At 52.0% G+C, this 24870-nt stretch overlaps 1 protein-coding gene across 2 annotated transcripts; it reads right to left on the reverse strand.

The window, feature by feature from the left end:
• Positions 1-1991: 1991 nt before the first annotated feature.
• On the reverse strand, positions 1992-12295 carry PPP1R35 (protein phosphatase 1 regulatory subunit 35). 2 transcript variants are annotated; one of them, XM_040415354.1, is made up of 5 exons: positions 12150-12295; positions 7112-7289; positions 6431-6620; positions 2352-2464; positions 1992-2256 (listed from the first exon to the last, which is right to left on the reverse strand). In XM_040415354.1, exons 2-5 carry the CDS (start codon positions 7286-7288, stop codon positions 2083-2085), a joined length of 654 nt encoding a protein of 217 aa, XP_040271288.1. In that variant the 5' UTR covers position 7289; positions 12150-12295; the 3' UTR covers positions 1992-2082. The 2 variants fall into 2 exon arrangements, with proteins under 2 accessions (XP_040271288.1, XP_040271289.1); XM_040415355.1 differs by having other exon boundaries at positions 12145-12275.
• Between the last annotated feature and the right edge of the window lie 12575 nt (positions 12296-24870).

A 24870-nucleotide genomic window follows, 5' to 3' on the forward strand; every position in this document is an offset into this window, starting at 1 on the left:
ACCTTATACTACAGGAACATCTATTACTGCTGACAACCTGCCTGTATATCCTGTCTGAGAGGTTGTCACAGCCCCGCCCCCTGCTGATGACATCACTGATATAATGACATGAGATCACACACCTTATACTACAGGAACATCTATTACTGCTGACAACCTGCCTGTATATCCTGTCTGAGAGGTTGTCACAGCCCCGCCCCCTGCTGATGACATCACTGATATAATGACATGAGATCACACACCTTATACTACAGGAACATCTATTACTGCTGACAACCTGCCTGTATATCCTGTCTGAGAGGTTGTCACAGCCCCGCCCCCCGCTGATGACATCACTGATATAATGACATGTGTTCAGACATGAGATCCACACCTTATACTACAGGAACATCTATTACTGCTGACAACCTGCCTGTATATCCTGTCTGAGAGGTTGTCACAGCCCCGCCCCCTGATGATGACATCACTGATATAATGACATGTGATCAGACATGAGATCACACCCCTTATACTACATGAACATCTATTACTGCTGACAACCTGCCTGTATATCCTGTCTGAGAGGTAGTCACAGCCCTGCCCCCTGCTGATGACATCACTGATATAATGACATGTGATCAGACATGAGATCACACACCTTATACTACAGGAACAGCTATTACTGCTGACAACCTGCCTGTATATCATGTCTGAGAGGTTGTCACAGCCCCGCCCCCTGCTGATGACATCACTGATATAATGACATGTGATCAGACATCTATTACTGCTGACAACCTGCCTGTATATCCTGTCTGAGAGGTAGTCACAGCCCCGCCCCCTGCTGATGACATCACTGATATAATGACATGTGATCAGACATGAGATCACACACCTTATACTACAGGAACATCTATTACTGCTGACAACCTGCCTGTATATCCTGTCTGAGAGGTAGTCACAGCCCCGCCCCCTGCTGATTACATCACTGATATACTGACATGTGATCAGACATGAGATCCACACCTTATACTACAGGAACATCTATTACTGCTGACAACCTGCCTGTATATCCTGTCTGAGAGGTAGTCACAGCCCCGCCCCCTGCTGATGACATCACTGATATAATGACATGTGATCAGACATGAGATCACACACTTTATACTACAGGAACATCTATTACTGCTGACAACCTGCCTGTATATCCTGTGTGAGAGGTAGTCACAGCCCCGCCCCCTGCTGATGACATCACTGATATAATGACATGTGATCAGACATGAGATCACACACCTTATACTACAGGAACATCTATTACTGCTGACAACCTGCCTGTATATCCTGTCTGAGAGGTAGTCACAGCCCCGCCCCCTGCTGATGACATCACTGATATAATAACATGTGATCAGACATGAGATCACACACCTTATACTACAGGAACATCTATTACTGCTGACAACCTGCCTGTATATCCTGTCTGAGAGGTAGTCACAGCCCCGCCCCCTGCTGATGACATCACTGATATAATGACATGTGATCAGACATCTATTACTGCTGACAAACTGCCTGTATATCCTGTCTGAGAGGTAGTCACAGCCCCGCCCCCTGCTGATGACATCACTGATATAATGACATGTGATCAGACATGAGATCACACACCTTATACTACAGGAACATCTATTACTGCTGACAACCTGCCTGTATATCCTGTGTGAGAGGTAGTCACAGCCCCGCCCCCTGCTGATGACATCACTGATATAATGACATGTGATCAGACATGAGATCACACCTTATACTACAGGAACATCTATTACTGCTGACAACCTGCCTGTATATCCTGTCTGAGAGGTAGTCACAGCCCCGCCCCCTGCTGATGACATCACTGATATAATGACATGTGATCAGACATGAGATCACACCCCTTATACTACAGGAACATCTATTACTGCTGACAACCTGCCTGTGTATCATGTGTGAGGTAGTCACAGCCCCGCCCTTTGTCTCTGACAACCCGTTTCTGACTTTCTCCTCATGGAGTCGGAGGTTATAAACATCTTTATTTATTGGGTCCTGTACAGATTCCCCTCCCCCACTCCTGTTTTGGAGTCACTAGGACGCCCACTGTCCCAGCTTATGGAACATGTCAAACACCGTATGAGCGGGCCGGGATCGTGGCCGGAGGGGGAGGGGCGGCAGTCCTTCTACTTTCAGGTGGGGGGTCTCTGTGTATCTTTCACAAGGATCTGAGAAAGCGAAGACATCAGGTCCCTCTATGTGCGGCACCTGTGATGGGGGAGGGGAAAGAAGAGTCATGTGATCCATGTACAGTCAGCAGGGGATGGTAACCCCATCTCTGCATGTACCCCCATCATCCTCACCTCTCTGTGCTCAGGCCGCCTCTGCCGCGCTGTAAGCCTCTGCATCTGCTCAGCCGGGGGCTCCACATTCACAAGACCCCGATACAGGTTTTGCACCCGGCACACATTGAGCGCTGCGGAGGGAGCAAAGAATCAGTAGCTATTCTCACCTGTCCACAGCAGCCATCCTCCTCCTCACCTGTCCACAGCAGCCATCCTCCTCCTTCTCACCTGTACACAGCAGCCATCCTCCTCCTCGTTCTCACCTGTACACAGCAGCCACCCTCCTCCTCCTTCTCACCTGTACACAGCAGCCATCCTCCTCCTCCTCACCTGTCCACAGCAGCCATCCTCCTCCTCCTCCTCACCTGTACACAGCAGCCATCCTCCTCCTCACCTGTCCACAGCAGCCATCCTCCTCCTCACCTGTCCACAGCAACCATCCTCCTCCTCACCTGTCCACAGCAGCCACCCTCATCCTCACCTGTCCACAGCAGCCATCCTCCTCCTCACCTGTCCACAGCAGCCATCCTCCTTCTCACCTGTCCACAGCAACCATCCTCCTTCTCACCTGTTCACAGCAACCATCCTCCTCCTCACCTGTCCACAGCAGCCATCCTCCTCCTCACCTGTCCACAGCAGCCACCCTCATCCTCACCTGTCCACAGCAGCCATCCTCCTCCTCACCTGTCCACAGCAGCCATCCTCCTCCTCCTCCTCCTCACCTGTCCACAGCAGCTATCCTCCTCCTCACCTGTCCACAGCAGCCATCCTCCTCCTCCTCCTCCTCCTCCTCACCTGTACACAGCAGCCATCCTCCTCCTCCTCACCTGTCCACAGCAGCCATCCTCCTCCTCACCTGTACACAGCAGCCATCCTCCTCCTCCTCCTCACCTGTCCACAGCAGCCATCCTCCTCCTCCTCACCTGTCCACAGCAGCCGTCCTCCTCCTCCTCCTCACCTGTACACAGCAGCCATCCTCCTCCTCCTCACCTGTCCACAGCAGCCATCCTCCTCCTCACCTGTACACAGCAGCCATCCTCCTCCTCCTCCTCACCTGTACACAGCAGCCACCCTCCTCCTCCTCACCTGTACACAGCAGCCATCCTCCTCCTCCTTCTCACCTGTACACAGCAGCCACCCTCCTCCTCCTCACCTGTACACAGCAGCCACCCTCCTCCTCCTCCTCCTCCTCCTCACCTGTACACAGCAGCCATCCTCCTCCTCCTCCTCACCTGTACACAGCAGCCATCCTCCTCCTCCTCGTTCTCACCTGTCCACAGCAGCCATCCTCCTCCTCACCTGTACACAGCAGCCATCCTCCTCCTCCTCCTCGTTCTCACCTGTACACAGCAGCCATCCTCCTCCTCCTCGTTCTCACCTGTACACAGCAGCCACCCTCCTCCTCACCTGTACACAGCAGCCATCCTCCTCCTCCTCGTTCTCACCTGTACACAGCAGCCATCCTCCTCCTCCTCACCTGTACACAGCAGCCATCCTCCTCCTCCTCCTCGTTCTCACCTGTACACAGCAGCCACCCTCCTCCTCCTCCTCCTCACCTGTACACAGCAGCCACCCTCCTCCTCCTCCTCACCTGTACACAGCAGCCCTCCTCCTCCTCCTCCTCACCTGTACACAGCAGCCATCCTCCTCGTTCTCACCTGTACACAGCAGCCATCCTCCTCCTTCTCACCTGTACACAGCAGCCACCCTCCTCCTCCTTCTCACCTGTACACAGCAGCCATCCTCCTCCTCGTTCTCACCTGTACACAGCAGCCATCCTCCTCCTTCTCACCTGTACACAGCAGCCATCCTCCTCCTCGTTCTCACCTGTACACAGCAGCCATCCTCCTCCTCGTTCTCACCTGTACACAGCAGCCATCCTCCTCCTCCTCCTCCTCCTCACCTGTACACAGCAGCCATCCTCCTCCTCCTCCTCACCTGTACACAGCAGCCATCCTCCTCCTCCTCCTCACCTGTACACAGCAGCCATCCTCCTCCTCCTCCTCACCTGTAGACAGCAGCCATCCTCCTCCTCCTTGTTCTCACCTGTACACAGCAGTCATCCTCCTCCTCACCTGTACACAGCAGCCATCCTCCTCCTCACCTGTACACAGCAGCCATCCTCCTCCTCACCTGTACACAGCAGCCATCCTCCTCCTCACCTGTACACAGCAGCCATCCTCCTCCTCACCTGTACACAGCAGCCATCCTCCTCCTCACCTGTACACAGCAGCCATCCTCCTCCTCACCTGTACACAGCAGCCATCCTCCTCCTCACCTGTACACAGCAGCCATCCTCCTCCTCACCTGTCCACAGCAACCATCCTCCTCCTCACCTGTACACAGCAGCCACCCTACTCCTCCTTCTCACCTGTACACAGCAGCCATCCTCCTCCTCGTTCTCACCTGTACACAGCAGCCATCCTCCTCCTCCTCCTCACCTGTACACAGCAGCCATCCTCCTCCTCCTCCTCACCTGTACACAGCAGCCATCCTCCTCCTCCTCCTCACCTGTAGACAGCAGCCATCCTCCTCCTCCTTGTTCTCACCTGTACACAGCAGCCATCCTCCTCCTCCTCACCTGTACACAGCAGCCATCCTCCTCCTCCTCCTCACCTGTACACAGCAGCCATCCTCCTCCTCACCTGTACACAGCAGCCATCCTCCTCGTTCTCACCTGTCCACAGCAGCCATCCTCCTCCTCACCTGTACACCGCAGCCATCCTCCTCCTCCTCCTCACCTGTCCACAGCAGCCATCCTCCTCCTCCTTCTCCTCGCCTGTCCACAGCAGCCATCCTCCTCCTCCATCTCACCTGTACACAGCAGCCATCCTCCTCCTCCATCTCACCTGTACACAGCAGCCATCCTCCTCCTCCATCTCACCTGTACACAGCAGCCATCCTCCTCCTCCATCTCACCTGTACACAGCAGCCATCCTCCTCCTCCATCTCACCTGTACACAGCAGCCATCCTCCTCCTCCTTCTCACCTGTACACAGCAGCCATCCTCCTCCTCACCTGTACACAGCAGCCATCCTCCTCGTTCTCACCTGTACACAGCAGCCATCCTCCTCCTCCTCCTCCTCCTCGTTCTCACCTGTACACAGCAGCCATCATCCTCCTCACCTGTACACAGCAGCCATCCTCCTCCTCCCCTCCTCCTCACCTGTACACAGCAGCCATCCTCCTCCTCGTTCTCACCTGTACACAGCAGCCATCCTCCTCACCTGTACACAGCAGCCACCCTCCTCCTCCTCACCTGTCCACAGCAGCCATCCTCCTCCTCCTCGTTCTCACCTGTACACAGCAGCCATCCTCCTCCTCCTCCTCACCTGTACACAGCAGCCATCCTCCTCCTCCTCCTCCGTACACAGCAGCCACCCTCCTCCTCACCTGTACACAGCAGCCATCCTCCTCCTCCTCCCCCTCACCTGTACACAGCAGCCATCCTCCTCGTTCTCACCTGTACACAGCAGCCACCATCCTCCTCCTCCTCGTTCTCACCTGTACACAGCAGCCATCCTCCTCCTCCTCCTCCCCCTCACCCTCACCTGTACACAGCAGCCATCCTCCTCCTCCTCCTCCTCACCTGTACACAGCAGCCACCCTCCTCCTCCTCGTTCTCACCTGTACACAGCAGCCATCCTCCTCCTCCTCGTTCTCACCTGTACACAGCAGCCATCCTCCTCCTCCTCCCCCTCACCCTCACCTGTACACAGCAGCCATCCTCCTCCTCCTCCTCCTCACCTGTACACAGCAGCCACCCTCCTCCTCCTCGTTCTCACCTGTACACAGCAGCCATCCTCCTCCTCCTCCTCACCTGTACACAGCAGCCACCCTCCTCCTCCTCCTCACCTGTACACAGCAGCCATCCTCCTCCTCCTCCTTCTCACCTGTACACAGCAGCCACCCTCCTCCTCCTCCTCACCTGTACACAGCAGCCACCCTCCTCCTCCTTCTCACCTGTACACAGCAGCCACCCTCCTCCTCCTCCTCCTTCTCACCTGTACACAGCAGCCACCCTCCTCCTCCTCCTCACCTGTACACAGCAGCCATCCTCCTCCTCCTCACCTGTACACAGCAGCCATCCTCCTCACCTTTGGCCGCCTCGCTCTCCACACCGCGTCTCACAGTGAACGATCGCAGCAGCTCAGTCCGCACAGCAATTTCTGGGTTGAACTCCTGCTGAGCCTCCCGCCGCACCTCACTTCTCAGCGCTGCACTGCTGTGAACTCGAGGGGCTGCCAGTGGTCGGCCGGATCCCCCGTCACCTACATCAAAGCGCACCTGGCGGGGAAAGGAGGCACTGCTAACACTAGGCTGAAGCTCTGTTCACACCGCCATCATGATGTCCAGCGATACAACATACATGACACATGTGACGCACCCCTTGTGAACCATTGAGATTAGACTGTTTTACAGTTAACCCCTTCTTGGACTGCAACAATTCTTCAACTTCCTAATGTATTTTTTTTTTTATCTCTGCTGTCTGCAGTGAATGGGGACATTTTTCTTTACATTCAGTCTGAAAACCTGCACAGACCTCACACTCCTCACAGCTGACAGTTTGTTACAATTGTATTCAATCTAGACAATCCCCTGACTGTCAGGTCAGAATTGTTCAATTTATTGACAGCAAGCAGAGATCTAAAAAGAGTGATAAATAACAACACAGTCTGTCCCAAAGCTGCAGAATAAAGTTGCAGTTTAGGAAAGGGTTAAAGGGGTGACAAGCTGCAGGCCTAATATTGGACCAGGTAAAGCAGAGACGTCCTCACCTGCCGCTGCCCCTTTCTGCGTTCTGCAGTCTCCCTGCGCAGGATTCCGCCACCTTTCTCCGGTGTCAGGGTGATGTCCAGTAGTGGGTGCGCTTCTGCCTGATATGGGGCCGGCGTCAACGGCTGGGGGACACAGTGAGCCGGGAGCGTGTGCTCCTCCTCACCTGCAAGAGACATCCTGCAAGCAAAAGAGACCACTGTCTTCAGTACAAAAGCAGATGACGCCCACATCTGGTGATACAGGAGCCGTCCGCTACAGGAGAGGACCCCCCCATCTGGTGATACAGGAGCCAGCCATTATAGCAGACGACCCCCCATCTGGTGATACAGGAGCCAGCCATTATAGCAGATGACCCCCACATCTGGTGATACAGGAGCCGTCCGCTACAGGAGAGGACCCCCACATCTGGTGATACAGGAGCCGCCCGCTACAGGAGAGGACCCCCACATCTGGTGATACAGGAGCCAGCCATTATAGCAGACGACCCCCCATCTGGTGATACAGGAGCCAGCCATTATAGCAGATGACCCCCACATCTGGTGATACAGGAGCCGTCCGCTACAGGAGAGGACCCCCCCATCTGGTGATACAGGAGCCGCCCGCTACAGGAGAGGACCCCCACATCTGGTGATACAGGAGCCGCCCGCTACAGGAGAGGACCCCCACATCTGGTGATACAGGAGCCGGCCGCTACAGGAGAGGACCCCACATCTGGTGATACAGGAGCCAGCCATTATAGCAGATGACCCCCTCATCGAAGGACACAGGAGCCGCCCGCTATAGGAGAGGACCCCCACATCTGGTGATACAGGAGCCAGCCATTATAGCAGATGACCCCCCCATCTGGTGATACAGGAGCCGTCCGCTACAGGAGAGGACCCCCCCCATCTGGTGATACAGGAGCCAGCCATTATAGCAGATGACGCCCACATCTGGTGATACAGGAGCCGGCCGCTACAGGAGAGGACCCCCCCCATCTGGTGATACAGGAGCCGCCCGCTACAGGAGAGGACCCCCACATCTGGTGATACAGGAGCCAGCCATTATAGCAGATGACCCCCCCATCTGGTGATACAGGAGCCAGCCATTATAGCAGATGACCCCCCCATCTGGTGATACAGGAGCCAGCCATTATAGCAGATGACCCCCACATCTGGTGATACAGGAGCCGTCCGCTACAGGAGAGGACCCCCACATCTGGTGATACAGGAGCCAGCCATTATAGCAGATGACCCCCTCATCGAAGGACACAGGAGCCGTCCGCTACAGGAGAGGACCCCCCCATCTGGTGATACAGGATCCAGCCATTATAGCAGATGACCCCACATCTGGTGATACAGGAGCCGTCCGCTACAGGAGAGGACCCCCTCATCTGGTGATACAGGAGCCGTCCGCTACAGGAGAGGACCCCCCCATCTGGTGATACAGGAGCCAGCCATTATAGCAGATGACCCCCACATCTGGTGATACAGGAGCCGTCCGCTACAGGAGAGGACCCCCACATCTGGTGATACAGGAGCCGGCCGCTACAGGAGAGGACCCCACATCTGGTGATACAGGAGCCAGCCATTATAGCAGATGACCCCACATCTGGTGATACAGGAGCCAGCCATTATAGCAGATGACCCCCTCATCGAAGGACACAGGAGCCGCCCGCTACAAGAGAGGACCCCCCCCATCTGGTGATACAGGAGCCAGCCATTATAGCAGATGACCCCACATCTGGTGATACAGGAGCCGCCCGCTACAGGAGAGGACCCCCACATCTGGTGATACAGGAGCCGCCCGCTACAGGAGAGGACCCCCACATCTGGTGATACAGGAGCCAGCCATTATAGCAGATGACCCCCTCATCGAAGGACACAGGAGCCGCCCGCTACAGGAGAGGACCCCCACATCTGGTGATACAGGAGCCAGCCATTATAGCAGATGACCCCCTCATCGAAGGACACAGGAGCCGCCCGCTACAGGAGAGGACCCCCACATCTGGTGATACAGGAGCCAGCCATTATAGCAGATGACCCCCTCATCGAAGGACACAGGAGCCGCCCGCTACAGGAGAGGACCCCCACATCTGGTGATACAGGAGCCAGCCATTATAGCAGATGACCCCCTTATATGGTGATACAGGAGCCGCCCGCTACAGTAGAGGACCCCCACATCTGGTGATACAGGAGCCAGCCATTATAGCAGATGACCCCCCCCCATTGAAGGACACAGGAGCCATTAAGGCAGATGACCCCCACATCCCGGGAAACACGAGCCGGCCATTACAGCAGGTGACTACCACATCCCGGGACACAGGAGCAAGCCATTACAGCAGATGGCCCCCAAATCCCAGTACAACGGCCACAGTAAAAAGCAGGGCGTTCTAGTGATAGATAATCAGTTCTTACCTCTCATGTTTTGTCCCCTGTACTTATACTATATACAGTGATAAGCAGGATGTTCTAGTGATAGATAATCAGTCCTCACCTCTCCTGTTCTCTCCTGTCCTTATACTATATACAGTAATAAGCAGGGTGTTCTAGTGATGATAGATAATCAGTTCTCACCTGTCCTTATACTATATAGAGTGATCATCAATTCTCACCTCTCCTGTGTTCTCTCCTGTCCTTATCCTATATACAGTGATAAGCAGGGTGTTCTAGTGATTATAGATAATCAGTCCTCACCTCTCCTGTTCTCTCCTGTCCTTATACTATATAGAGTGATAAGCAGGGTGTTCTAGTGATTATAGATAATCAGTCCTCACCTCTCCTGTTCTCTCCTGTCCTTATACTATATAGAGTGATAAGCAGGGTGTTCTAGTGATGATAGATAATCAGTCCTCACATCTCCTGTTCTTATACTATACACAGTGATAAGCAGGGTGTTCTAGTGATGATAGATTATCAGTTCTCACCTCTCTACCCTTATACCATAAACAGTGATAAGCTGCGCATCTCAAAGGGCATCTGTCACCAGATTTGTCCCCATGACACTGATAGACTTGTCACATGTGCGCTTGGCAGCTGAAAGCATCTTCGTTGGCCCCATCTTCATATATGCTCGTATCGCTGAGAAAAATGATGTTTTAATATATGCAAATGAGCCTCTAGGAGCAATGGGGGAGCAATGCCATTACAAACAGAGGCTCTGCTCTCTCTGCATCTGCTGAGCCCTCTGTACTTTGATTGACAGGCAGTGAAAACATAATCATACCTGGCCCTGAAAATCAAAGTGCAGAGGCGCGGCAGAGAGCAGAGCCTCTAGGTGTAACAGTAACGCCTCCGTTGCTCCTAGAAGCTCATTTGCATACAGTAAAACAATTTTTTTCAGCAATGCTCAGGGATAGGATTAGGGATAGTATTATGGTTATTATTACAGTCATGGTTATTAGCGATAGCATTAGGGTCGGGATTAGTATTATGGTTAGTATTACAGTCATAGTTATTAGCGTTAGTATTATGGTCAGGGTTAGTATTAGGAATAGTATAGTTAGTATTAGGGTCAGGGTTAGTATTTGGGATAGTATTATAGTTAGTATTACAGTCATGGTTATTAGCGATAGTATTAGGGTCAGGGTTAGTATTAGGGATAGTATTATGGTCAGGGTTAGTATTAGGGATAGTATTACAGTCATGGTTATTAGCGTTAGTATTAGGGTCTGGGTTAGTATTAGGGTCAGGGATAGTATTATAGTTAGTATTACAGTCATGGTTATTAGCGTTAGTATTAGGGTCGGGGATAGTATTATAGTTAGTATTACAGTGATGGTTATTAGCGTTAATATTAGGGTCAGGGATAGTATTATGGTTAGTATTAGGGTCGGGGTTAGTATTAGGGTCGGGGTTAGTATTAGGGTTAGTATTACAGTCATGGTTATTAGCGTTAATATTAGGGTCAGGGATAGTATTATGGTTAGTATTAGGGTCAGGGATAGTATTATAGTTAGTATTAGGGTCGGGGTTAGTATTAGGGTCGGGGTTAGTATTAGGGTCGGGGTTAGTATTAGGGTCGGGGTTAGTATTAGGGTCGGGGTTAGTATTAGGGTCGGGGTTAGTATTAGGGATAGTATTATGGTTAGTATTAGGGTCAGGGTTAGTATTAGGGATAGTATTATGGTTAGTATTAGGGTCGGGGTTAGTATTAGGGATAGTATTAGGGTCGGGGTTAGTATTAGGGTTAGTATTAGGGATAGTATTATGGTTAGTATTAGGGTCAGGGTTAGTATTAGGGATAGTATTATGGTTAGTATTAGGGTCGGGGTTAGTATTAGGGATAGTATTATGGTTAGTATTAGGGTCGGGGTTAGTATTAGGGATAGTATTATGGTTAGTATTAGGGTCAGGGTTAGTATTAGGGATAGTATTATGGTTAGTATTAGGGTCGGGGTTAGTATTAGGGATAGTATTATGGTTAGTATTAGGGATAGTATTATGGTTAGTATTAGGGTCGGGGTTAGTATTAGGGATAGTATTATGGTTAGTATTAGGGTCGGGGTTAGTATTAGGGATAGTATTATAGTTAGTATTAGGGTCGGGGATAGTATTATGGTTAGTATTAGGGTCAGTTTTAGTATTAGGGTCGGGGTTAGTATTAGGGATAGTATTAGGGTCAGGTTAGTATTAGGGTCGGGGTTAGTATTAGGGTCGGGTTTAGTATTAGGGTCGGGGTTAGTATTAGGGATAGTATTAGGGTCAGGTTAGTATTAGGGATAGTATTATGGTTAGTATTAGGGATGAGTGTTGAGCGACGTTTGTGTCTCAAGTCCCGGTTATCTCAGATCTCCGTTATGGATCCCGCTATACCTTATCTGGTCCGTTATAGCGGAGTCCATAATACTTCTTAGATAACGTGAACCTTGTACGCCAAACACAAAGTTCGCTTCCCCCCATTAGGACAGTATTGGGGTACTGGGTGGGGGGGCCTCCTTTTAGCCACTCCATTCTAGTCTCAACCCTGCGCCCAATCCAAAGCCTCGGCTGCAGGGACTACAAGTCTCAGCATGGGTGGTTCCCTCTCACACAGACAATGTTACTCTACATGCCTCACCTCTCAGCCCGGGCCGTTACTGCCACACGTCTGGGAAGAACACCAGGCCGCCGTCATGGTAACCACCAGCCGCCATGTTACTACCCCCAGCGCGCAGCCTCAGTGTGATCGCTCAGAACAGAGCGGGAGACCATGTTTGTACTCCCACGGTGCTGGTGACCGTCACAAGAGGCCGCACTGCGCCACAACCGCAGACCCCGCTCCATCCTCTTCTCACTAATATTTAGACGCCGTTAGCCTCTAAGAAAATGGCGGCACTCACGCAAAAGAGTCGAGTGTAAGTGACGTTCCGGGATTCCGGACACCGTATCTCGCATTCGCTGGAGAATTCGCTTACAGCCGCTGCGAACGAGACGCCATTGTTCAGAAGCCAGGGGCGGAGCTTTAAAGCCGTGGACCCAATGAGGTGACTGGAAGAGTGTGATTGCTGATGACGTCACCGAGAAGGCTGGAAAGGCGAGGCAGCGCGGCTGTGTGATGTCACTGGGGATAAAACATGGCCGCACATGACGTCACGGACTGTTACTTGGTGTCATTAATGCCATGGTAGAGGTGTTCCATTACAGAAGAGCTGGGGCCCCTGCCAATCATTAACCCCTTCACATCCGGGCCACCCCCTTCCTGACCATGTCTCACTTTATGTGGTGATAAGTCATTCAGAGACTGTTGTCTCCTGACACATTGTACTTCATGACGGTCATACGTGAGTCACTATATTCCACCTTTATTTATGAAAAATTCCCAAATTTGCAAAAAAAAATAAAAAATTCGCAATTTTCTAAATTTCAATTTCTCTGCTTTTAAAACAGAAAGTGATACCTCATAAAATAGTTATTACTTCACATTCCCCAAATGTCTGCTTCATGTTGGCGTCATTATGGACGTTAGAAGTTTAGAAGCAAATCTTCAAATTTTTAAGAAAATTGCCAAAACCCACTTTTTAAGGACCAGTTCAGGTCTGAGGTCACTTTGTGGGGTCTACATAGTGGATACCCCCATAAGTGACCCCATTGTAGAAACTACACCCCTCAAGTTACTCAACCACCTCCGGACCGCCTAACGTAGGATTGCGTCCTGGAGGCGGCCGATTTATTCCTCCTGGACGTGCCGGCACGTCATCTCACGAGACGCGAGATTTCCTGTGAACGCGCGCACACAGGCGCGCGCGTTCACAGGATCGGAAGGTAAGCGAGTGGATCTCCAGCCTGCCAGCGGCGATCGTTCGCTGGCAGGCTGGAGATGCGATTTTTTTTAACCCCTAACAGGTATATTAGACGCGGTTTTGATAACAGCGTCTAATATACCTGCTACCTGGTCCTCTGGTGGTCCCCTTTGTTTGGATCGACCACCAGAGGACACAGGTAGCTCAGTAAAGTCCCACCAAGCACCACTACACTACACTACACCCCCCCCCCCCCCCGTCACTTATTAACCCCTGATCACCCCATATAGACTCCCTGATCACCCCCCTGTCATTGATCACCCCCCCTGTCATTGATCACCCCCCCCTGTCATTGATCACCCCCCCTGTCATTGATCACCACCCCTGTCATTGATCACCCCCCCTGTCATTGATCACCCCCCTGTCATTGATCACCCCCCCGTCATTGATCACCCCCCTGTCATTGATCACCACCCCTGTCATTGATCACCCCCCCTGTCATTGATCACCCCCCCTGTCATTGATCACCACCCCTGTCATTGATCACCCCCTGTCATGGTCTTACCTGCTTGCTGCTCTCCTTCGTTTGACATGTGCTGGCGGCCATCTTGGGTCCTGGGTTTCTTGTAGCCTTCCACCCTGCGGCTCCTCCTTCCCCTGGGAGGAGCTGGATGCCTAGCTCATATATATAGGAGGTCTGTGGCTTCAGTTCCTTGCTTGGCCCTCTTGTGTTCACATGCTTCTAAGACTGCTGCTGCTTCTGGTTCCTGATCCTGGCTTCGTCTGACTACCCTGCTGGTTCCTGATCCTGGCTTCGTCTGACTACCCTGCTGGTTCCTGATCCTGGCTTCGTCTGACTACCCTGCTGGTTCCTGATCCTGGCTTCGTCTGACTACCCTTCTGGTTCCTGACCTCTGGCTTCGCAAAGACTCTGCTCGGTTTCACCATCCGTTTGGACTTTTGGTTTACAGCTTTATTTTCAATAAAGCCTTCTTATTTTCACTTATCTCTTGTTGTACGTCTGGTTCATGGTTCCGTGACATTAGGACCAAGCCATGAATTCTGACGGTACAGGGCCATCCTCGCTACCCACGCTGGTTGCCAGACTTGATCAGCAGGATCACCTGTTGGGTCGGTTCGCTGTGGCGTTGCAAACCCTGCTTGAACGCACGGCTCATTTCGCTCCCGTTGCCGATGGGTCGGTTGTCGCTCCTGGGCTCGCTCCTACTGCCGCTCCGGTTGTTGCGCCAGAGTCTACCCCGACACCTGTTGTTGCGCCTGCGGTGTTTCGGGGTATGACCGGTTCTGCCCCTCTTCCACAGCGCTTTGGGGGAGAGCCAACTCAGTGCCGAGGTTTCCTTAACCAGGTGGGCATTTATTTCGAGTTGCTGCCACATGCCTTTCCTACTGAGAGATCAAAGGTGGGCTTCTTGATCTCGCTGCTCTCGGAGAAGGCCTTGGCCTGGGCCAGCCCTTTATGGGAGAACAACAATCCGGTGGTTGCCGAGTTTTCCGGTTTTGTTGCTTCTCTTCGGAAGGTATTCGATGTGCCGGCTCGTGCTGCCTCTGCTGCGAAGCTCCTTATGTCCATCAGACAGGGTTCACGATCCGTAGCTGAATACGCCATTGAGTTTCGTACCCTGGCAGCAGAGGTGGGCTGGAATAATGAGGCTCTGGTCGCTGCTTTATCTCATGGTCTCTCGGATGCCTTGAAGGATGAGGTTGCAGCTAAGGACCTACCAGTTGAGCTCGAGTCTCTTATTTCTTTCCTGATTTTGATTGACACCAGACTCAGGGAGAGACCTTCCTTTAAGGAGAACCTGCGGAGGTCTTCTAACAGATTGGTGCCTACGTTTGCTGTCCCACCCGTGCCTCCCTCTCCTCCCACGCCTCCTGGGGATGACTTGTCTGGGGGTGAACCCATGCAGCTGGGGTTTGCTCGCCTGTCCGAGGGGGAGAGGGCACTCCGGAGACGCGAGGGCCGATGCATGTACTGTGGTCTCGGTGGGCATTTTCGGTTGGCATGTCCGAACCGTCCGGGAAACGCTCGTACCCTGAGATCCTGTCGGGGGCAGATCTTGGGTGGAGTCTCCTCGTCCCCGGTTTCCCGTGTTGACAAACCACTGATCACTGTTGTCCTCTCCTGGGTCGGGGGCTCGGTGACGACCCAGGCGTTGGTGGACTCTGGTGCTGGTGGTTTGTTCATTGATAGTGTGTTCGCTGCCGCCAATTCCATTCCTCTGCAGGCTCGAGGTTCCCCACTGGCTCTTGAGGCGATAGACGGCAGACCCCTTCTGCCGCCACACGTGACTCATGAGACCCTTCCAGTGGGGATAGCCATTGGTGCCGTTCACAGAGAGTCGGTCTGCCTCCAGGTTATTTCGTCTCCACACTACTCGGTGGTCTTGGGGTACCCCTGGCTCCAGAAGCATAATCCGACTTTCGATTGGAGATCGGTCGAGATCCTCTCGTGGTCACCGCAGTGTGGGGCTAGTTGCATCCATGGGTCTGTCAAGTTGCTGTGTACTTCCTCGGACTCTCTGTTGCCTCCTGAATACGAGGAGTACCGGGATGTATTCGATAAGGTGCGCGCGGTTGCCCTACCTCCGCACCGCCCATACGATTGTGCCATAGAGTTACAATCTGGTGCCGTTCCTCCTCGTGGCAAAGTCTATCCACTGTCGGTAGCGGAGAATGAGGCCATGGAGGAGTACGTGAGGGAGGCGCTTTCACGCGGACACATTCGCAAATCTTCGTCCCCGGCAGGGGCTGGATTTTTCTTTGTGAAAAAGAAGGGCGGTGAGTTGAGGCCTTGCATCGATTACAGGGGTCTCAATCGCATCACGATCAAGAACGCTTACCCGATACCCTTGATTTCCGAGCTGTTCGATCGCCTTAAAGGGGCCACGGTCTTTACCAAACTCGACCTGAGGGCGGCATATAACCTGGTAAGGATCAAGGCGGGCGATGAGTGGAAGACCGCGTTTAACACCAGGACCGGTCATTACGAATCCTTGGTTATGCCCTTTGGGTTGTGCAATGCGCCCGCAGTCTTTCAGGAATTCATCAACGATGTTTTCCGTGACCTGTTGCAGCAGTGTGTGGTAGTCTATTTGGATGACATCTTGGTATATTCTGAATCCATGGAGGCCCACATTCTGGATGTCAGACGAGTGTTGCAACGGTTACGAGAGAACAAGCTGTTCGGTAAGCTTGAGAAATGCGAATTTCACCGATCCCAGGTAACCTTCTTAGGTTACATCATTTCCGCTGAGGGGTTCTCCATGGATCCTGAGAAGGTTTCGGCTGTCTTACGGTGGCCCCAGCCCAGTGGTCTTCGTTCCCTGCAGCGCTTTTTGGGCTTCGCCAATTATTATCGGAAGTTCATCAGGGACTTTTCCATGCTGGCCAAGCCTCTCACGGATCTGACCAGGAAGGGCAGTAATTCCCAGGTCTGGCCGCTCGAGGCCATCCGAGCTTTTGAGGCCCTAAAGTCCGCCTTTGTGTCGGCTCCGATTCTGTCGCATCCCAACCCTGGGTTGCCCTTTGTCCTCGAGGTGGACGCGTCTGAGACGGGAGTAGGCGCCCTTCTGTCTCAGCGTAGAACACCAGAGGGTCCTCTGCTTCCTTGTGGGTTTTACTCCCGGAAACTGTCTTCCGCGGAGTGCAACTATCAGATTGGTGACAGGGAGTTATTGGCCATCGTGCAGGCCCTTAAAGAATGGAGGCACTTGCTCGAGGGTTCGGTGGTTCCGGTTCTCATCCTGACGGACCACAAGAATCTGACCTACCTTTCTGAGGCCAAGAGATTGACACCACGTCAGGCCAGATGGGCTCTGTTCTTGTCACGTTTTAATTACGTGGTCTCCTACCTACCCGGTTCCAAGAACATCAGGGCGGATGCCTTATCACGGCAGTACTCCGAGCTGTCCAGGGAGGAGTCGATTCCGACTTCGGTCATACCTCCGAATCAGATCCTGGCCGCCATTCGCACCAGCCTGACCTCTCCCCTGGGTGAGCAGATTTTGGCGGCTCAATCTGGTGCTCCCTCTGGGAGACCCAACGGCAGATGTTTTGTGCCTGAGGAGTTGCGCACTCGGTTGTTGCGAACCTACCATAACTCCAAGACCGCGGGGCATCCTGGAAAGAATCAGCTGACCTGGGCTGTTTCACGTCTGTTCTGGTGGCCTTCCCTACGTTCCGACATCGCCGCATATGTAGCGGCATGCTCCGTTTGTGCCCAGAGTAAGTCCCCTCGGCACCTTCCGTTGGGCCTTCTGCAACCCATAGCCACCGGGGAGCGCCCATGGTCACACCTGGGGATGGATTTCATTGTGGACCTCCCTGCATCCCGAGGCCATACGGTCATTCTCATGATTGTGGATCGGTTTTCCAAAATGTGCCACTGTGTTCCTCTCAAGAAGTTACCCTCTGCACAAGAGTTGGCCACGATTTTTGCCAGGGAGGTCTTCCGGTTGCACGGTTTGCCTAAGGAGATTGTGTCGGATCGGGGGAGTCAGTTTGTGTCCAGGTTCTGGCGCGCCTTTTGCTCCCAGTTGGGGATTCATCTCTCCTTCTCCTCGGCCTACCACCCTCAGTCCAATGGGGCCGCAGAACGATCCAATCAGGCCTTGGAGCAATTCCTTCGTTGCTATGTCTCCGATCACCAAGACAATTGGGTTGACTTCCTGCCTTGGGCTGAGTTTGCCAGGAACACGGCGGTGAACTCTTCCTCTGGGACGTCTCCCTTCATGGCCAATTATGGGTTCCAACCTGCCGTGTTACCGGAGGTATTCTCTCCCCAGGATATTCCGGCTGTGGAGGATCACCTTTCCGTCCTACGTGCTTCTTGGGTACAGATCCAGAAGTCCCTTGAGGTCTCTGCGCAGCGCCAGAGATTCCAGGCTGATCGCAGACGAGCGCCTGCTCCTTCCTACCAGGTCGGAGACCGTGTATGGTTGTCCACCCGCAACCTCAACCTTCGAGTGCCCACTCCCAAGCTGGCGCCTCGCTTTGTTGGTCCCTTCCGAGTGCTTCGCAGGGTAAACCCGGTAGCCTATGCCCTTGCGCTTCCTCCTGGCATGCGGATCTCCAACGTGTTTCATGTCTCCCTGTTGAAGCCACTGGTGTGTAATCGTTTCACTTCCTCGGTTCCTCGGCCTCGTCCGGTCCAAGTGGGCAATCGTGAGGAATATGAGGTGAGCAATATCCTGGACTCACGCCTGGTCCGCGGTCGGTTGCAGTTTTTGGTCCATTGGCGTGGTTATGGTCCAGAGGAGCGTTCCTGGGTTCCCTCCGCAGATGTCCATGCTCCTGCCTTGCTCCGAGCCTTCCACGCACGCTTCCCTCAGAAACCGTTTTGTGCTCCGCGGAGGAGGGGCCCTTGAGGGGGAGGTACTGTCATGGTCTTACCTGCTTGCTGCTCTCCTTCGTTTGACATGTGCTGGCGGCCATCTTGGGTCCTGGGTTTCTTGTAGCCTTCCACCCTGCGGCTCCTCCTTCCCCTGGGAGGAGCTGGATGCCTAGCTCATATATATAGGAGGTCTGTGGCTTCAGTTCCTTGCTTGGCCCTCTTGTGTTCACATGCTTCTAAGACTGCTGCTGCTTCTGGTTCCTGATCCTGGCTTCGTCTGACTACCCTGCTGGTTCCTGATCCTGGCTTCGTCTGACTACCCTGCTGGTTCCTGATCCTGGCTTCGTCTGACTACCCTGCTGGTTCCTGATCCTGGCTTCGTCTGACTACCCTTCTGGTTCCTGACCTCTGGCTTCGCAAAGACTCTGCTCGGTTTCACCATCCGTTTGGACTTTTGGTTTACAGCTTTATTTTCAATAAAGCCTTCTTATTTTCACTTATCTCTTGTTGTACGTCTGGTTCATGGTTCCGTGACACCCCCCCTGTCATTGATCACCCCCCTGTCATTGATCACCCCATATAGACTCCCTGATCACCCCCCTATCATTGATCACCCCCCCTGTCATTGATCACCCCCCCTGTCATTGATCACCCCCCGGTCATTGATCACCCCCCGGTCATTGATCACCCCCCTGTCATTGATCACCCCCCTGTCATTGATCACCCCCCCCCTGTCATTGATCACCCCCCCTGTCATTGATCACCCCCCTGTCATTGATCACCCCCCTGTCATTGATCACCCCCCCTGTCATTGATCACCCCCCCTGTCATTGATCACCCCCCCTGTCATTGATCACCCCTCTGTAAGGCTCCATTCAGACATTTTTTTGGCCCAAGTTAGCGGAATTTTTTATTTTTTTCTTACAAAGTCTCATATTCCACTAACTTGTGTCAAAAAATAAAATCTCACATGAACTCACCATACCCCTCACGGAATCCAAATGCGTACAATTTTTTAGACATTTATATTCCAGACTTCTTCTCACGCTTTAGGGCCCCTAGAATGCCAGGGCAGTATAAATACCCCACATGTGACCCCATTTCGGAAAGAAGACACCCCAAGGTATTCCGTGAGGGGCATATTGAGTCCATGAAAGATTGAAATTTTTGTCCCAAGTTAGCGGAAAGGGAGACTTTGTGAGGGGAAAAAAAAAAAAAACAATTTCCGCTAACTTGTGCCAAAAAAAAATAATTCTATGAACTCGTCATGCCACTCATTGAATACCTTGGGGTGTCTTCTTTCCAAAATGGGGTCACATGTGGGGTATTTATACTGCCCTGGCATTTTAGGGGCCCTAAAGCGTGAGAAGAAGTCTGGTATCCAAATGTCTAAAAATGCCCTCATAAAAGGAATGTGGGCCCCTTTGCCCACCTAGGCTGCAAAAAAGTGTCATACATCTGGTATCGCCGTACTCAGGAGAAGTTGGACAATGTGTTTTGGGGTGTCATTTTACATATACCCATGCTGGGTGAGAGAAATATCTTGGTCAAATGCCAACTTTGTATAAAAAAATGGGAAAAGTTGTCTTTTGCCGAGATATTTCTCTCACCCAGCATGGGTATATGTAAAAAGACACCCCAAAACACATTCCCCAACTTCTCCTGAATACGGCGATACCACATGTGTGACACTTTTTTGCAGCCTAGGTGGGCAAAGGGGCCCACATTCCAAAGAGCACCTTTCGGATTTCACTCGTCATTTTTTACAGATTTTGATTTCAAACTCCTTACCACACATTTGGGCCCCTAGAATGCCAGGGCAGTATAACTACCCCACAAGTGACCCCATTTTGGAAAGAAGACACCCCAAGGTATTCGCTGATGGGCATAGTGAGTTCATGGAAGTTTTTATTTTTTGTCACAAGTTAGTGGAATATGAGACTTTGTAAGAAAAAAAAAAAGAAAATCACCATTTTCCGTTAACTTGTGACAAAAAATAAAAACTTCTATGAACTCACTATGCCCAATCAGCGAATACCTTAGGGTGTGTACTTTCTGAAATGGGGTCATTTGTGGGGTGTTTCTACTCTCTGGCCATTGTAGAACCTCAGGAAACATGACAGGTGCTCAGAAAGTCAGAGCTGCTTCAAAAAGAGAAAAATTTATATAGAAATGTATTTTAAAAAAATAAAATTTACAACAGAAAGTGAAAAATGTCATTTTTTTGCAAAAAAATCGTTAAATTTCGATTAATAACAAAAAAAGTAAAAATGTCAGCAGCAATGAAATACCACCAAATGAAAGCTCTATTAGTGAGAAGAAAAGGAGGTAAAATTCATTTGGGTGGTAAGTTGCATGACCGAGCAATAAACGGTGAAAGTAGTGTAGGTCAGAAGTGTAAAAGGTGGTCTGGTCATTACGGGGGTTTAAGCTAGGGGGGCTGAGGGGGTTAAAACCGATTTTACAAACGTCGTTAACCCTTTAGGCGTTCCACACGAATTAAAGGAAAACGGAGAAGAAATTTTTAAATTTCACTTTTTATTGCAGATTTTCCATTTTAATCCAATTTTTTCTTTAACACATCGAGGGTTAACAGCCAAACAAAGCTCTATATTTATTACCCACATTCTGCGGTTTACAGAAACCCCCCACATGTGGTGATAAGCAGCTGTACGGGCACACGGCAGGGCGCAGAAGGGAAGGAGCGCCGTGTGGTTTTTAGATGCCATGTCCCATTTGAAGCCCCCCCTGATTGTTGTGCCTTTTCATAGGTAAATACATTCATATCCAATTCATTATTGTCAAGATGGATCTTCATTGCCTTTAAGAGCCATGCTCGACTATAGCTGCAGTTTTGTATGTCTTGAGTAGGTCAAAGTAAGGTCACACAAAGGTCAGTGTTATCCTTCTCATGAATGTACCGGTCTGAGAAGAGGCCTCCTTGTCTACTTATGACGGGAGATAAAGATGAGCTCTATGCAGCAGAACCAGATACCACAGTGCAGCACAATATACCGCCCCAGCAGAACCAGATACCACAGTGCAGCACAATATACCGCCCCAGCAGAACCAGATACCACAGTGCAGCACAATATACTGCCCCAACAGAACCAGATACCACAGTGCAGCACAATATACTGCCCCAGCAGAACCAGATACCACAGTGCAGCACAATATACCGCCCCAGCAGAACCAGATACCACAGTGCAGCACAATATACCGCCCCAGCAGAACCAGATACCACAGTGCAGCACAATATACTGCCCCAACAGAACCAGATACCACAGTGCAGCACAATATACTGCCCCAGCAGAACCAGATACCACAGTGCAACACAATATACCGCCCCAGCAGAACCAGATACCACAGTGCAGCACAATATACTGCCCCAACAGAACCAGATACCACAGTGCAGCACAATATACTGCCCCAGCAGAACCAGATACCACAGTGCAGCACAATATACCGCCCCAGCAGAACCAGATACCACAGTGCAGCACAATATACTGCCCCAACAGAACCAGATACCACAGTGCAGCACAATATACTGCCCCAGCAGAACCAGATACCACAGTGCAGCACAATATACCGCCCCAGCAGAACCAGATACCACAGTGCAGCACAATATACCGCCCCAGCAGAACCAGATACCACAGTGCAGCACAATATACTGCCCCAACAGAACCAGATACCACAGTGCAGCACAATATACTGCCCCAGCAGAACCAGATACCACAGTGCAGCACAATATACCGCCCCAGCAGAACCAGATACCACAGTGCAGCACAATATACCGCCCCAGCAGAACCAGATACCACAGTGCAGCACAATATACTGCCCCAACAGAACCAGATACCACAGTGCAGCACAATATACTGCCCCAGCAGAACCAGATACCACAGTGCAACACAATATACCGCCCCAGCGGAACCAGATACCACAGTGCAGCACGGTATACCGCCCCAGCGGAACCAGATACCACAGTGCAGCACGGTATACCGCCCCAGCGGAACCAGATACCACAGTGCAGCACAATATACCGCCCCAGCAGAACCAGATACCACAGTGCAGCACAATATACCGCCCCAGCAGAACCAGATACCACAGTGCAGCACAATATACTGCCCCAGCAGAACCAGATACCACAGTGCAGCACAATATACTGCCCCAGCAGAACCAGATACCACAGTGCAGCACAATATACCGCCCCAGCAGAACCAGATACCACAGTGCAGCACAATATACTGCCCCAGCAGAACCAGATACCACAGTGCAGCACAGTATACTGCCCCAGCAGAACCAGATACCACAGTGCAGCACAATATTCTGCCCCAGCAGAACCAGATACCACAGTGCAGCACAATATTCTGCCCCAGCAGAACCAGATACCACAGTGCAGCACAATATACCGCCCCAGCAGAACCAGATACCACAGTGCAGCACAATATACTGCCCCAGCAGAACCAGATACCACAGTGCAGCACAATATACTGCCCCAGCAGAACCAGATACCACAGTGCAGCACAATATACTGCCCCAGCAGAACCAGATACCACAGTGCAGCACAATATACTGCCCCAGCAGAACCAGATGCCACAGTGCAGCACAATATACAGCCCCAGCAGAACCAGATGCCACAGTGCAGCACAATATACTGCCCCAGCTGAACCAGATACCACAGTGCAGCACAATATACCGCCCCAGCAGAACCAGATACCACAGTGCAGTACAATATACCGCCCCAGCAGAACCAGATACCACAGTGCAGCACAATATACCGCCCCAGCAGAACCAGATACCACAGTGCAGCACAATATACTGCCCCAGCAGAACCAGATACCACAGTGCAGCACAGTATACTGCCCCAGCAGAACCAGATACCACAGTGCAGCACAATATACCGCCCCAGCAGAACCAGATACCACAGTGCAGCACAATATACTGCCCCAGCAGAACCAGATACCACAGTGCAGCACAATATACCGCCCCAGCAGAACCAGATACCACAGTGCAGCACAATATACTGCCCCAGCAGAACCAGATACCACAGTGCAGCACAATATACCGCCCCAGCAGAACCAGATACCACAGTGCAGCACAATATACTGCCCCAGCAGAACCAGATACCACAGTGCAGCACAGTATACTGCCCCAGCAGAACCAGACACCACAGTGCAGCACAATATACCGCCCCAGCAGAACCAGATACCACAGTGCAGCACAATATACTGCCCCAGCAGAACCAGATACCACAGTGCAGCACAATATACCGCCCCAGCAGAACCAGATACCACAGTGCAGCACAATATACCGCCCCAGCAGAACCAGATACCACAGTGCAGCACAATATACCGCCCCAGCAGAACCAGATACCACAGTGCAGAACAATATACCGTCCTAGCAGAACCAGATACCACAGTGCAGCACAATATACTGCCCCAGCAGAACCAGATACCACAGTGCAGCACAATATACCGCCCCAGCAGAACCAGATACCACAGTGCAGCACAATATACTGCCCCAGCAGAACCAGATACCACAGTGCAGCACAGTATACTGCCCCAGCAGAACCAGATACCACAGTGCAGCACAATATACCGCCCCAGCAGAACCAGATACCACAGTGCAGCACAATATACTGCCCCAGCAGAACCAGATACCACAGTGCAGCACAATATACCGCCCCAGCAGAACCAGATACCACAGTGCAGCACAATATACTGCCCCAGCAGAACCAGATACCACAGTGCAGCACAATATACCGCCCCAGCAGAACCAGATACCACAGAGCAGCACAATATACCGCCCCAGCAGAACCAGATACCACAGTGCAGCACAATATACCGCCCCAGCAGAACCAGATACCACAGTGCAGCACAATATACCGCCCCAGCAGAACCAGATACCACAGTGCAGCACAATATACTGCCCCAACAGAACCAGATACCACAGTGCAGCACAATATACTGCCCCAGCAGAACCAGATACCACAGTGCAACACAATATACCGCCCCAGCGGAACCAGATACCACAGTGCAGCACGGTATACCGCCCCAGCGGAACCAGATACCACAGTGCAGCACGGTATACCGCCCCAGCGGAACCAGATACCACAGTGCAGCACAATATACCGCCCCAGCAGAACCAGATACCACAGTGCAGCACAATATACCGCCCCAGCAGAACCAGATACCACAGTGCAGCAC

Source organism: Bufo bufo, chromosome 1, assembly GCF_905171765.1.
Source record: "Bufo bufo chromosome 1, aBufBuf1.1, whole genome shotgun sequence".
In the NCBI taxonomy this organism is placed as follows: Eukaryota; Metazoa; Chordata; class Amphibia; order Anura; family Bufonidae; genus Bufo; species Bufo bufo.

What these genes read in the sequence shown, in the direction of transcription:
- PPP1R35 (XM_040415354.1), bottom strand. Translation starts at nt 7,288, where the DNA reads ATGTCTCTTGCAGGTGAGGAGGAGCACACGCTCCCGGCTCACTGTGTC. An exon ending in GGAGAGCGAGGCGGCCAAAG is followed by an intron (nt 2,465 to 6,430) that starts GTGAGGAGGATG and finishes CTCCCTCCGCAG; the next exon opens with CGCTCAATGTGTGCCGGGTG. An exon ending in GGCGGCCTGAGCACAGAGAG is followed by an intron (nt 2,257 to 2,351) that starts GTGAGGATGATG and finishes CCCCCATCACAG; the next exon opens with GTGCCGCACATAGAGGGACC.